At 40.4% G+C, this 15,201-nt stretch overlaps 1 protein-coding gene across 1 annotated transcript in view; it reads right to left on the bottom strand.

Annotated features, from left to right (window-relative positions):
* The window catches only part of EARS2 (glutamyl-tRNA synthetase 2, mitochondrial), a gene marked incomplete at its 5' end in the record, with an annotated part of 29,742 nt that overhangs the window by 12,978 nt on the left and 1,563 nt on the right, over positions 1 to 15,201 (bottom strand). The window contains 2 exons of the mRNA XM_080912854.1: positions 1,192 to 1,381; positions 12,878 to 13,033. Coding sequence (XP_080768980.1) covers positions 1,192 to 1,381; positions 12,878 to 13,033 — 346 coding nt within the window. The remainder of the gene's footprint in view (positions 1 to 1,191; positions 1,382 to 12,877; positions 13,034 to 15,201) is intronic.

The following is a 15,201-nucleotide window of genomic DNA, read 5'->3' as shown; positions in this document are numbered from 1 at the left end:
CCTCTACTAGGTTAATAAGCATTTTTTTTAAAGAAAGGGTCTATTTACAAAGCCCAGGCTGTCCTAGAACTCATTATGTATAAATGGTTAGCTTAAAACTCAGAGATCTTTCTGCCTCTAAGTACCATAATCAAATGTGTGCACTACCATACACAGCCCAGTAAGTAGTCTTAATTACTGAGCACTTTCTCCAGCCCAAATGTTTTTAAACATTATATAGTTATTACTATTATAGATAATAGGGCTGGAGAGATGGCTCAGTGGTTAAGAGCACCGACTGCTCTTCCAGAGGTCCTGAGTTCAATTCCCAGCAACCACATGGTGGCTCACAACCATCTGTAATGGGATCTGATGCCCTCTTCTGGTGTGTCTGAGGACAGCTATTACATATACATATACATATATATATATATATATATATATATATATATATATATATATATGCATGTATAAAATAAATTGTAAAAAAAATATTACAAATAACATTGCCTAAGGCGCAGTTTAGCAGCCAGCAGCTTCTCCCACAGCCCCGATGGCTGTCATCCTGCCTCTTGGCAGTTATACACTACAATGTCCTCCCTCAAAGTATGGACTGAACTCACACTGACTTCTTTTTAAGGAACAGAACACAAGTGGTAAAATGTCACCTCCATAGTTAGGTATATTCTATTGCCAGGTTGATGACTGTCCTATGGAGAGACCTGTGTGGTTTGGAGATACAGTAGAGTTAGAAGAACGTTTGCCTAGCATTCACCAGGCTATTTGTTTAACCTCAACCACTACCAAAAAGAAAAAAGAGAGGTTGGGGATTCAGCTCACTTGTAGAACACTTGCCTAGCAAGCACAAGGCCCCTGGGCTTAGTGGTCAGCTCTGGGAAAAGAAAGAAAAGGCCAGACCAGAACAGGCCTTGTGTGTATTCTGACATTTAGTTGGTTAGAGAAAATCCATGTGACAAGGGACAGACAACCAGGAAGACCCCTGACCTGCTCACAGCCTCTGGGGAGAAGATAAAAGGGAACCTGCCTCAGGCAAAACTCCTGAGAACTGCAGGCTTGACTTCAGCTCAACTGCAGCTCTGAAAGATACTCAGAAGCAAAGACCCCAGCTAAGCCCTGCATAGATGCCTGACCTGCAGAAATAGAGATGTAATAAAAACCAAACAGGCAACCAGAGTGAGCTGGGGTTCTTACCGGGGTGTCTGATGGCTCCTTAGTGCTTCTTTCTTCAGGAGCTCCAGCCGCTGCGGTGAACAGAAACAGGGATAGGCAGCTCCAGATTTCAGCAATGCTTCTGTGGCCTGGGCATACAGAGCCAGCCGCTGTGACTGATAGTAGGGTCCAGCAGGACCACCCCGGCGGGGACTTTCATCAGGTGGGATGCCTGGAGCACAGATGGAAAGTTGTCGTCATAGAGAGATGCATGCAATGCTTTTTCTGTTCAGCTATTCATCTGGGTGCTTTACAAACACACTGAGCTTTTTGATTTGTTTGATTTTTTTCTGATATAGGGTTACTCCATGTGGTCCTGACTACCCTAGAACTCGATCTGGAAACCAGGCTGGCCTCACACACACAGAGATCTGCCTGCCTCTGCCTCCATCATCACCACCCCCAGCTACATACTGCATTTTTTAAAAAAAGAAATAGCTTCCTGGGGCCAGAAAGATGGCTCAGTGGTTAAAAGCATTGACTGCTCTTCCAAAGGTCCTGAGTTCAAATCCCAGCAACCACATGGTGGCTCACAACCATCAGTAATGAGATCTGATGCCTTATTCTGGTGTGTCTGAAGACAGCTCTAGTATACTTATATATAATAACTAAATAAATCTTTAAAAAAAAGAAATAGCTTTTTGGATCTTTTTTGGACTTGGGGTAGTGAGCAAGAGGACAAAAAAATAAAATGCAAAAAGCCAAAAAACTAAAGGGAATTTATATTTGTCTGTATAAAGATATCCACTAAGGCAAATACAAGCCAGAGCCACAGCAGCTGGGCTTGGCTAGTTCTTTCCTAGTCTCAAAGGTTCTAAGACCAAAAGCAAACAAACCCTCTCTGCAAGTTCTACAGTAGCACCAGGGACTCATGAGGTATTTTAGTAAAATCGTTATTGAGTTTCAAAAGCAGTGACACACTGAACATTTCGTAAGAGTAGTCTGTATGCCACTTTGACTAGGTAATATCACAGTTTTACAACACAGCATCACATGCACATATGCACACATGCACATGTGAAAGCATATGGGAGCTATGGAGAAAAGACATGGGTTTTTCTATGTTTGATGATGGGCTTGGGGAATCCCCATGGGTTCTAGGGGTAGTCATGACCAGTAGGTGCTGTACCACTGGTGACCACCAGGGAAGGATAGTGTGGAAGGGGTGGTGGCCCCATGTCCTACTGTCAGTACACATGAACGCATCAGATACTCTTTGGAGAGTCAAGGCAGAGTGCTGAGGTCCTCCTTACGAACCTCAACCCTCTCTCCATTACCCCTTGGAACCCTCAGCTTGCTCTGGAAATATCAGAGTAATATTTCTGCTCTTCCCCCACAGAACCATCACTCACATCCCCATGGCATACCTAGCAGAGTATGCCTATGATGTAGATTCCCACAGTGGCCTTTACCCTGCGTAGCAGGGTCCCATTTGTATCAATCTAGAGTGCCATGACCCTAATCTCTTCACCAATGTAGGAGTCTCTCCTCTTCTAGCAGAGAGGGGGACAATTTGAAAGAAAGAGTCCTGGGGAGGGGGTTTTGGTCTGTCTCTCTCTTCTTCCCTTCTCCCTCCCTCTACCTTTCCCCTCTCTCTGCTAGTCTCTAAGAAGAAGCCATCAGGCCAGGGCAGAAGAGCCTATAGTTAAGGGTAGGTAGGCGGAGAAAGCACTTATACAAGGAAAGGGCGTGAATGGGCCGGATCTGGACTAGAGCAGGCAGCAAGGTGACCGGGTAACAAGAGACATAGGGATGACCAGAGAGGATGCTGGTGACTGGTGTTACAGCCTCAGGAACAGCAAGAGGGAACAGGAACTGGCCCAACCACTGGGAAGACTCCTGAGAGATCTGTTCACAGAAAATGTAGGTTTTAGTAGGGGTCTGGACACACAGGTCTTGTCTCTCACAGGTCTCCTGTAGCTGCCCATATTCCAAGACTTCACACTGGGGCAGGGCTAGGTCTCATAACTCATTCTAAGTCTTAGTTTTCTCCTCTGGAAATGGAGCTAACAGCCTTTTATGCAGAATGACTGTGGAAACAAATGCATTGGTGTTTATATGCTTAGAGTATTGAGCCTGAGGGTTTATATGTAAGCCAGTCTCAATAAAGCAGGCAGCTGTTACTCTACTTCTCAAAAACCCTTGCATGCCCACAGAAAAAGACAAGCATGGTGTGTATGCCTATAGCTCCAGCATTCTTGAGAATCAGGAGTTCAGGGCCACCCTTGGATACACAGTGAGTTTGAAGAAGACATGAGGTACTGTCTCCACACACAAAAAAGAAAGGAAACAAAACAAAACCCAAAAACAAAAAAAAAAAAAAAAAAAAAGAAAGAAAGAAAAGGAGAGTAAAAAAAGAGCAAGGTTAAATGAGGTAAATTTAGGAATTTTTTTAAAGATCTCCAACTTCTCTGGTCATTTTCACATATGCATATATTTATTATACTTCCCTTCACTCTTATCTCCCTCCCATTCCTATTAACAAGTCCTCATCACTGCCATCATCTTTTCCAGGTTTAGGACTTGGTTTTATTTTGTGGCTCATTTAGCTTAATCAGGGTCATCTGTGTCAGCAAGAGACCGCACCTTAGTAACTTTTCTATTGCTGTGATATTATACCATGACCAGGTACTGCAGGCCCTGTTTATGCAACAGTGTTGCAGTGGATGCTCAAGGAGGGCAGGACCAGCAGCCTTGTTGAGCATCTCACAGTACCTGGTGCAGCATGCCCGTCACGTTGAAGTTCTCAGCGGGACCTCATTTTACTGAGTGAATCCACTGCCCTCCCATCTTATCATTTTGCTTTCTTGCAGTCTCTGGACCATACTAGCCTACTTGTTGTTAAGGTAGGATCCTTCCAGCATACCTGTGGCCATTTTGTTCCATGCCTGCCAGCTATTTTATATCATGGCTGTAATATGCCTGCCAGTCATTGACACAGAGAATGACTTGGCTCAGAGCAGGGACATGCTGACCACATACCCTGTTATATTCTTTTTGTTTTTTTTTTTTTAAGATTTATATATTCATTTAATGTATATGAGTATACTCTCGCTGTCTTCAGATGCACCAGAAGAAGGCATCAGATCCCATTACAGATGGTTGTGAGCCACCATGTGGTTGCTGGGAACTGAACTCAGTACCTCTGGAAGAGCAGTCAGTGCTCTTAACCGCTGAGCCATCTCTCCAGCCCCCCCTCTGTTATGTTCTATATGAAGTTTGCTAATCTTAAGAAATTTCACAAAGCTTTATGTAGGACCCATCAAATTAAATGCCAATGTGAATTATTGTGTCTAAAATGGTTTGAGCAAATACCAGGCAGCACTTCCTGCACCTGCAAATGTGATTTTTCTTTTTTTCATTTATAAGCTGACAGAGAAAGATGTCTGTTGTCATAGTTTAGATAATTCAAATAATTTTGAACTATGTCCCTAGTCTGACCAGTATTAGGGTATAAGTTCAATAAGCCATTCCTGTCTGACTGAGATGGGTGTTCGTGTAGTTTGTGGAGTGACTCCTAGACCACAGCACTTGTCATTCCCCACCCAGTATTACTTCCACAGAACTTTTGTAACTGATTCCATCTCCTCTATTCTACAGAGCCAGAGTTAGCTGCTTACTTCATTCAAGACTCTGTGCCCAGAGAAACGACCTCAAAAAGAAGTTCATTCTTTTCTCACCTTTCCAACCTGTTACTCCTTCTCTGTAACTTTGCAGGTGCACATGCACATGTAGAACCAGTATTCCATATTGGGTGTGTTCCTCAAGGGCTTCCCACTTTTTTTTTTTTTTTAAGATTTAAAACAATCTATTCTTTTGTGTATGAATGCTTTGCCTGCATGTATGTATTTGCATCATGCTCACACAGTACCCACAAAAGCTAGAGAGGGTGTTGGAACCCAGAATAGTTAACTGCTCTTAACCACCCAGACATTTCTTCCTGCCCATCTTCTCACCAAATCTGGAGAACCTTGGCTTACTGGCTAGAACCCCTGGTCAGTGAACCCCCAGGGGTCTGATCTTAAGACCTCACACCTGCACAATAAGCACTTTCCCCAACAAACCATCTCCTCAGCTCTTTCTCTATAATTCTTATCACAACTTAATATCAGGTTAAGAATGAATTACAGGGCTGGGATACAGCTCACTTGTTTAATATGCACAGGCCCAGAGTTGGAGTCCAAGTACTGTTTAAAATTATTCTGGGCATGTGTAGTGCTAATACTTGCAATCCTAGCATTTTCAAGGCTGAGGCAAACAACTAGATCAAAGTGATCTTATTCAATAAATAAATTCCTTTACTTAATGAACCTCAGCTAAAACATATATACTAAAATTTCTCTAATAAAGGCTAGAAATAAATGAGTTTCTGCTACTTAGGAACTTAGAGCCTAGTAAATAATTACCTAAAATGGGAATATATGTCTTTAAAAAGTCTTGGTAATTTTCCTTAGAGGACTGACTTTCTCTAATGTCTGTTTTTAGGAGGAGCTCATGGGAGTTTGGGATGATCCAAGAGGATTGTAGTTATACTCAGGATTAACTCACACATAAGAAGGTCAATGCCCGAGACTGTACTGGTTTTGTTTGGCTCACAATTATATATGTTGGGATCAAACAAATGAGACTTATCCTAAGTACTACCATTTTGTTTTCAGACTCCAGTTTGATCAATTTGAAGGTAAAATTAAGTTCAAGTTTCTTCTCTTATTCTCCAAAACATAATGAATGTTCCTAACCATAAAAGAACAAGTGATTCTGACTGATAAATAACTGTGACTGTAAGTGTGGCACAAATGTTTGTGGGTTTGGGGCTTTAAAATTCTGTAACATCCTGGTTCGGGGTACAGTTTAGCTCCTGAGTCCCTGATCCATCAGTATTGTCCTGAGTACAATTCATTGTGTCATCTGCTTACATCCTCACTGAGACGGACTTCTGAACATGCAGTCGGCTCCCGGGTCTGTGTTGTTGTCCCTGACTGGTCGGTTCTTGCAGCCTAATTCAAATAAAAATCATGCTTTGTTGGACTCTTGTGCCTGCTTGGGTTGTTTTGGATTTTTGAACCCTAAAAATATTTTTAAAATCAGCCATCAAGGTGGTTGGGGGGGGGGGGGCTCTTGTTGCAAATCCTGATGGTTGGAGTTCAGTGCCTAGAACCCACCTTGTAGAAGGAGAAAAACAACTACTGAAAGTGGTCCTCTGATCTCAACACAAGTACACACATACAAATAACTTTGTGTAAACAAAAAATAGATGATAAAAGAGTTAGGGAGAAGACTGGTTATGCTGGCTCACAACATGTCAACTTTAATCCCACACTCAGGAGGCAGAGAAAGATGAATCTCTGTCAATTAGAGGCCAGCCTGGTATACATAGGGAGTTCCAGGACAGTTGGGGCTACACAGATAGACCCCATTTCAATAAACAAACTGTTGTAGCCCGCCATTGGAGCCTGGCCTTATTTTTCCTTCCCCCACTTGTTTGGCTAAAGAACTCATTCCTTATATCCATTGTAGTTCTTAACCACGCCTCAAAATGTCTCAGTGACAGCATGGGCCTCATCATCTGGAGGTTCCGCAGAGACTGGAAACTGAGGAGACCCTGACGGTATCGTCCCCGGGACCCGGCAATTGTAAATAAAAGGGGGGATGTATTGGGGCAAAGAAAGTGTTAAAAGGTTATTATTATTTTCTAATCTTCTTAAAGTGAAACTAAAATGGGGACAAAGAGTTCCTCCATACTGTTAGCAGTCACCAGTTTCTTTCTTTGGACATTGGTGAAAGATGCCCTACTAAGTGATAATGCTAAAATAAGAGAAATTAGGGCCGAAATGGAAAGAATTTTTGAGACTGTTCAACATGAACAAAGAAATCTGTCGCTCTTGCAGATACTTCCGATGAGTCGGGAGATAGTGAAAGCAAAAGTGAGGAAGAGTCTAAACTCTAGAAGAAATTAGGAGCCTAGAAAAGAAATTAGACAAATGTAAATTAAAATATAAAAAGAGATTTTCTCCAAAAAGGATCATTGCTCCTTCGGCCCCTCCAGCCTATGCTCAAACAACAGGAAAACAGTCCTCTCCCTTTTCTGGGATGTTTGGGCAAAAGAGGAAGAAAGAAGAATGTAAACTGTTGCAGAGTTCTTCAAACTCAGGAAGGTCGTGTGTTTGTCTCTTGGTGCGCCAAGCTATCTGTCTGTCCACGTGCGTCAATTTGTGTCCATGTTTTCTTTGAATGTTAGTCGTGTTTCATGTTCAAAAGAAAAAGTGGTTAAAACATGTGTTGGTTGTTCGTCTCTTAATTCAGTTTTAACTCGTGTCTAGAAGGGTAAAATTAAAGACAGAAAGCAGTCATTTTGGGGCCCTACACCTGAAGTTAATAGTTTAGCTCAGCTGGAGACCTGCTGGAAGCTGATTTTTAGGCCGCTCCTAGATAAGGGTGCTGGCAGCTTCTCCATTTAGAACTGTTCCATTGCTTCTCCCAGAAAAACCTCTGTTTACTGAGCTCGGCAGGTGACAAGGTGCTCATTTTCTTGAAATTACTGCTTAAAAAGTGAGAATTTTATCTAGTTTAAATATATAAGATGTGTGGTTACTTCATGTTTGCTTTTGACTGGTTTTGAAAGGTGTAAATATGCTCATCATCTCTTGGTAGTAAATTATTTGCTTATAAGTAATTGGGTATGATTAAAAATTGCAATATTGGTAACAAAAAAATTTGTTTTAAAACTAGTAACTTGGTTAAAGTCACTCTAAACAACAACATGTAGCATAAATCAATCCAGGGAAACAGGTTCCTAAAATACCTCTAAATTGGGTTATATTTTATGTAATAAGATAGGATTTAAGACAGTATCTCCTGAGATATTGGCAGCTGTACTGTAGTGTGTTCGTGTGCAGGAAATTGGCAGCCAAACTTCTTAGCATAAAGCTAATGCACTCTGATGCAAGTTGTGTTGATTTCGGAGAGACTAGGTTGTTTGGAGGTTAAGTTTTGCTTTCTAAACTTTTCAAGAGTCTGTTGATAGGCTGATTAAAATGTCTGAAAAGGTGTTTGGAACTGCTAATGTTGTAATGCTTTTAGTGAAACAATTGGTTTATGAGAATGCAAACATGGCCTTATAGAAAGATTGAATCTACCTCTTTTGAGCCACCCCAGGCAGCAAATTGCCTAATTGATCCTTGAGCCATTGTTTATAACAAAAAAATCAAGTTATGACCCGAGCAAAAGTATTTAGTTCTTCAGATACTTGTTGGGTACAAGCTACAAAAGCTAAAAGACCTGAGTTAGTCTTTTTTTTTTTTTTTTTTTTAAAGTTTCATTTATTTCTTTTATGTATGTCAGAAGAGGGCATCAGATCCCATTATAGATGGTTGTGAGCCACCATGTGGTTGCTGGGAATTGAACTCGGGACCTCTGGAAGAGCATTCAGTGCTTTTAACCGCTGAACCATCTCCCCAGCCCCGACCTGAGTTAGTCTTAAGAATGAAAAAAAAAATTATGGGCTACTAGATACAAGAGCAGATGCATAGGTAATAACCTCTATTCATTGGCCTGTATCTTGGCCTAAAATGGTTAGCGTTACCCAACTACAAAGTCAAGAGTCCAGAGCAAAGCAGTGATCTCTGCATTGGGAAGATGAGGAAGTTCACCAAAGATATTTTGAGCCTTATATTTCTAATTTGCCTGTTAATGGAGTCCTTCTATATAGTCCAAGTGATAAAGTTATGTTACAAGTGTTTGATTGTGGTTATTTGCCTAACCAAGGGTTAAGAAAACAAAATCAGAGCTAAATAGGAGCCCGTTGCAGTTACCCCTAAAAAAGGAAAAACAGATCTAAGATATTTTTAATTGACAAGCCTGCACAACATGCAGATAAAATTATTTTAAAAGGTGATGTCCCTATATTGGTTAATAAGCTTCAGAAGAAAAGTTTTGGCCACTCAATAGCTAGTGCAGGAGCAACTGAAAGCTGGCCACATTGAGCCTTCTAATTCCCCCTGGAATTCTGCTATATTTGTAATTAAGTAAAAATCAAATAGGCAAAAATTGCTGCAGCTTTGTGAAGGGTTGAGGCTATAGGATCTACAGCCTGGCTTACTGCTTCACTTGCCATTCCAAAGAATTACCATAGATTTTCAAAGACTGCTTCCATACTATTCCTTTGCTTTTGGTGTGTCAGCTTGTGGTTATGAGAGCCCTTGAGGTGATGGGTGTCTTTTTGCCTCAGGGAATAGCTGATGTCCTTGTGTTGCGTCAGAGACTAGTAGCTGCCTCAATGGCAGGAAGTTGGGACTTAATTCTCAATGTTTACATGTTTTTTTAACTGGAGTTTTTGCTTTTACAATGAGCTTCGTAATTTTAGAGAGTGGTAGTTGCTCCAGTAAAGGAGCCAAATAATTGGGTTATCAGTCTTCCTAGTCAAATTATGGCATGGCAAATTCATAAAGTTAATTTACTTTATATAATTTTTCAAAAGTCGACAGATGTTAACTGACTAAAACCTCTCCTAAAGCTCACCACAGATCTTAAACCTCTGTTCTCCAGAGATGCAAATTCTAGTCTCTTCTGCAGTTAATTGAGAGATAAAGTTTTACAGAGAATATAGAGAAAGCAGTGAGTTAACAGCAGATATTACATAGATTATAATCAATTATTGGCTGTCTGTATTTTTGCCTTACACCCACAGCAGCCCATTTGGCAAAAGAAACCATTAATGTGAATTCATCTTTTTCCTTGTTAAATAAAGTTTTAACATCCTATTATGAAACCTTTGCTGTGTTAAAACAGAATTTCATGATAAAATAGTGAAGGTATATATATATTTTTAAAAGGTAATGTCTTAACCTGACGAAATATTTATTCCTTATTCCAAACAGCAATTAAATTGGCTATTGCTAAATACTGATTTGGCCTATTGCATGTGCAAACTTTTCAGGCAAAACTGACAATTGATAATCATTATCCAAAAGACATCATTAATTAATTTCCCTATGCATGCTTTTTTATTTTCTGTAAATTTATACATGCAGCCTATAGAAAATGTATTTATAGATGGTTCATCTATAAGAAAGTAATATATACAATTGTATCACATGTTCATTCTCTTGAGTTTCCCCCTGCTACAGCAGAGATTATTGGATTATATGCTGTAGCCACTGTTTTTAAATGTTATATTAGTTAAACCTTAAATTTATGTATTAATATAGCTTATAGTTTGCAACTGCTTGAAATTGTTCCTTTTTTTATACTGCTAATTTTTGAGTTTTGCAACTGTTTATTCAAATACAACTTAATTTGAGAAAACTTACTGTCCTATATTTTATAGGGTATTTAAGAGATACTGGGTTGCCTGGATCACTTAGTAAAGGCAATGCCACAACAGATTTATACACCAGGCAGATTATAATCTCATTCTTTACCATTAAAATAGTAATGGCCTGAGACAACAACTTGATATTTCTAGAAAAAATGCACACGTCAAATTATAAAGATTTGTCCTAAATGTCCTTAGTTTCTTATGTTAACCCTCAAGGACTTAATTCTAATCAATTATGACAAATATTTATTTAAATATTAACAGCTTTTCAAGCTTTCTAGCTGCAATTGCTTTAACAGGAAAAACAACTAAAAGTATAATTTTTTTCATGGCCTTTGTTATTTTCCTATGGTTGGTGCTCCAAATCAGATTATAACACGTAATGGAACTGGCTATTACAGTCAAGCATTTGAGATGCTTTATTGACAAGTCAATATTACCCATATTATTGAAATTCCTAATAATTCTCAAGAACAAGATACTGTAATACAGATACTGTGAAACTTTAAAACAATATTTTCATAAATTAAAAGGGGGAGTTACATCCCCATTTATTTGAATCATACACTTTTTTATTTAAAAAAATTTTAAATTTGGATGTCAAAGAATGTCTATGGCATCCTACAACTGGGCAAATTTATGCCTAGGTGAAATGAAAGGATCCACATACTGGCATATGGTATGGTCCTGATCAAGGGGACCAATTAATATGGGGAAAAGGATGTGTTTGTGCTTTTTCCCACAGGATGCTGAAAGAGCATGCTAGCTGCCAGAGTGGTTGGTGAGACTTGCTGATGCTGAGACAAAAAATCATGCTGACCTGTGAGTTTCCTGAGTGCCCTGACAATTGTGACCAAGAAGCTATATTGGACAACTGTTCCTGACCCACCTTTGCTTGTCTTTAACCCAGATTGGACAAGCAGCTTTACCTCAAGCTTTCAGACCTTGTGGGAAAGAGAACACAGAGACTGGAAACTGACTTTAAAAAATCAAATAGAGAAGAAGTTGTAATGATTTTACTCTTAACTTTAATATGACCAGCATTTACCATATTCTTATGTTTGTGCCAGTTCTTTTTAATAAGTTTCTAAGTATTTTGTGAAGTCGACTTGCAGCTTTTCAATAGATGCTGGTGAGACAACAGTACCACATCCTTCATGAAGGAAGAGATTTCGTCGACACCGCATGCTAGTACCTTTTCCCTCTTGACCTTTACTCTCTATTCCTTTTCCATGCCTGTGCTCCATAGCTTATTTCAAGCATCCACCATGTCCACAGCTGGGTGCTCCTTTCCTCCTTCATATAAGACAAGGTCATGAGGTGCAGCTGAGACTGCAAGAGGGGCTTGTTATAGCCGTCCTGGATCCTCTGTGAAGCACGCTCTAATGATGCCAGTTGAGGCCAATATAACATTTTGGACCACAGAAAAATTGTGGCTATAACAACAAGCAGTTAGCCAAGGACGGGCAACCTTCTGGGACCAGGCTCACCTAAGGCAGGGGCTCTGAAGACTGGCAGGGTACCCAAAGACAGGCAAGAGTCTTGGATCCCCAGATTGATCCTAAGACAAGGCACTGCTTGAAATTGAAGTTGTGCCTCTTTTCTATTCATTTGAGCCTCTACTTCCCCTCTACAAATTTGTCTTTTATATAATATAAAAGGGGGAGCTGTTGTAACCCGCCATTGGAGCCTGACCTTATTTTTCCTTCCCTCACTTGTTTTGCTAAAGAACTCATTCCTTGTATCCATTGTGGTTCTTAACCATGCCTCAGAACCCATCTGAGCTATCTTTACCTTGAAAACATCCTGTTTTGAACACTTGTGACTGTACCTGGCCTCCCCGGCTTTGTTGTTCACCCCATATAAAAGGAGTCCTGAGTAAAGCCTGGGTGGCACTCACCCATTATTGAGTGACCCATGTGTGCATCTGTGTGTGTTTCTTTTTCAATCCCCCAGGCCTCTGTCCAAGGCTCAGTCACAGTGACGGTGCGGGCATCGTCAACAAACAAACACTTCAGCTTTCTGGTTCTACTTGGAACTATAGAGTTGGACATGTGAGATCACATTCTCATGGAAACAGGAGCTGGCCTAGTCACTCATTTCCAAGGAGCCTATTTCCTGCCTGGTCTATGCAGGGAATAAACTTAATAAGATCAGGAATCTTACAACAGCCTTAGAGCTTTAGGGAGCTCTAACATTTTTGCAGAGAGCACCTACCACTCCAGACTGTGTAAAAAAAAGTATCTATTTTTCCAGGAATTATCATTTTCCACCTTGAACCTTCAGAGAAGATCCACAGCTTTTTTTCTGCTTCCTGTTCCTCCCCAGACACTCTTTCCTTGCCAGCCTCACCTGCCCACTCCAGCATGTCTTCAATGTTTTCTGCTGCCCCTGGTACTAGGCGGCTCTGATCGGTGTCCTCCAGCCTCAGAATGAAGCTCCCTTGGTACTTCTTGGCAAAGATGTAGTTGTAGAGGGCAGTACGGAGGCCACCCAGGTGTAAGAAGCCTGGTAGAAGAAAACAGGTCAGATAGAACAAGAAAAAGACTAGATCATAGGCCTCAGCTGAACCGCAAATAAGAATGTCCCAACAAAATTTTAAGACCAAGAAATGGCTGTGACTGTCCTATATCTCTGGTTGACACCCAGACTGACTGTCACTGAAAAGGACACAAGGGTATAGAGAGATGGACTAATGGTTACAAGGATGGCTCCTCTTCCAAAAGACCAGATTCAGTACCTAGTATCCATATGGTGGCTCATAACCATCTGTAACTCCAGTTCCAGAGGATCCAACACCATCTTTTAACCTCAACAGGTGCCATACATAGTTATGGTATGCATACAAAAATTACTCATACATGTAAAATTAAAAAGTCTGTTTTTGTTGTTTTGATTTTTTGAGACAGGGTTTCTCTGTGTAGCCTTGGCATCTCCTAGAACTCTGTGCTCTGTAGACCAGGCTGGCCTCAAACTCACAGAAATATGCCTGTCTCTGCCTCCCAAGTGCTTGGGATTCCCTAGTGTTGGGATTAAAAGTGTGAACTACCCCCATCATCTGGGTCAAAATAAATAAATAAATCCTTTTTTTTTTTTTTTTTTTTTTTTTTTGTATACAGGGTTTATCTGCATAGCCCTGGCTGTCCTGGAACTTGCTCTATAGATCAGGCTGGTCTCAAACTCAGATCTGCCTGCCTCTGTTTCCTGAGAGCTGGGATTAAAGATGTAGAACACTATGGCCCAGCAAATAAATAAATAAATCTTAACAATAACAAGAGAAAAAGGGCAGGTTAGCTGACTCCATAGTCCTTCACCTTGGGAATGAAAGAACACCCAGGTGTCAGATCTAGGAGCTTGTCGTCACATAAAAATGCTTCAATGCTTCCTGAGTACCTTAATCCCTTGATTTTTGACATTTTCCTCAAGGCTAACTTTCACCAGAAGGACAAACAGCATTTTCTATTTGAAAATTATTCATAGAGTCCAGATCACACAAGCATTTAAGTTTCATAAACTTAGTGATGTATTCTAGGAGGGAAAGAGGGCTAATCACATGTTAATAACAATTAAATCCTGTAAGAGTCACATTTTGCATATATATTCTACATATGATACTTAGCTACATCATGCAGTTAATTTTTTCCTAATTGAGATCTTTACCTTAAGTACTAATTATAAGTAATAAAGGCAACATTTGATTTCTCTGTATTTCCCTTCACTGGAGTTTAAGCTCTGAAAGTATTTCTGACTAAATTTCAGATCTTCCCAGGTCTGTCACTTCCCCTTTCCTCTACTTTCTTTATTCCAGCCCAGGGCCCGGGATCTCCATAATTAGAGTATTTACATTTATAATAACCTCACCTGCATTTTCAGGTACCCAAGACCAACCTGGCTCAACACTAACTCTATGTGAGGCCTTCAGCAAATGATTGCAAACCCACAAAACAAGTAGTTCTCAGTGGAACTGAGTCTTGGATAATTCAAGACAGAAGATGCCAGAAATCAAAAACAACACCCTTCACATCATGCACAGCTGGATTCAAACTCCATATCCAGGGACAGGGTAAAAGGCTCCAACCTCTGCTGTACAAACATGACAACTTGACAGGCAGATCCCTGTAGCTCACTGGCTTCAGTAAATCAGTTGAGCACCAGGTTCAGTGACTTTCTCATAACCAGACACACACATACACCATACATGAAAATAAAAAAATAATTGTGCCCATTATCTAGAAGTTGCTAACCTTTGGAAATTCATTTAACTTTCACAAGTTTCAGTTTACTGATCTGTTAGTGGGCTTAAAAACAAAAATCAGGCTGGTTCTAGTGGACTGGACCTTTAATCTCACAACCCTAGAAGCAGAGGCAGGCAGATCTGTGTGAGTTTGTGGCAACAGCCTGGTCAACACAGCAAATTCCAGGCCAGCCAGCATACAGTAAGGCCCTGTTTCAACAAAACAAAATCACGTAGATCCTTCTTAATAATGAGGTTGCTGGGCTGGAGAGATGGCTCAGTGGTTAAGAGCACTGACTGCTCTTTCAGAGGTCCTGAGTTCAAAATCCAGCAACCACATGGTGGCTCACAACCATCTGTAAAGAGATCTGATGTGTCTGAAGACAGCTACAGTATACTTATATGTAATAAATAAATTTTTAAAAATGAGGTTGCTGGGATA

Source organism: Micromys minutus (genome assembly GCF_963924665.1).
Source record: "Micromys minutus genome assembly, chromosome: 2".
In the NCBI taxonomy this organism is placed as follows: Eukaryota; Metazoa; Chordata; class Mammalia; order Rodentia; family Muridae; genus Micromys; species Micromys minutus.
This window is presented reverse-complemented; position numbering and strand designations above follow the sequence as displayed.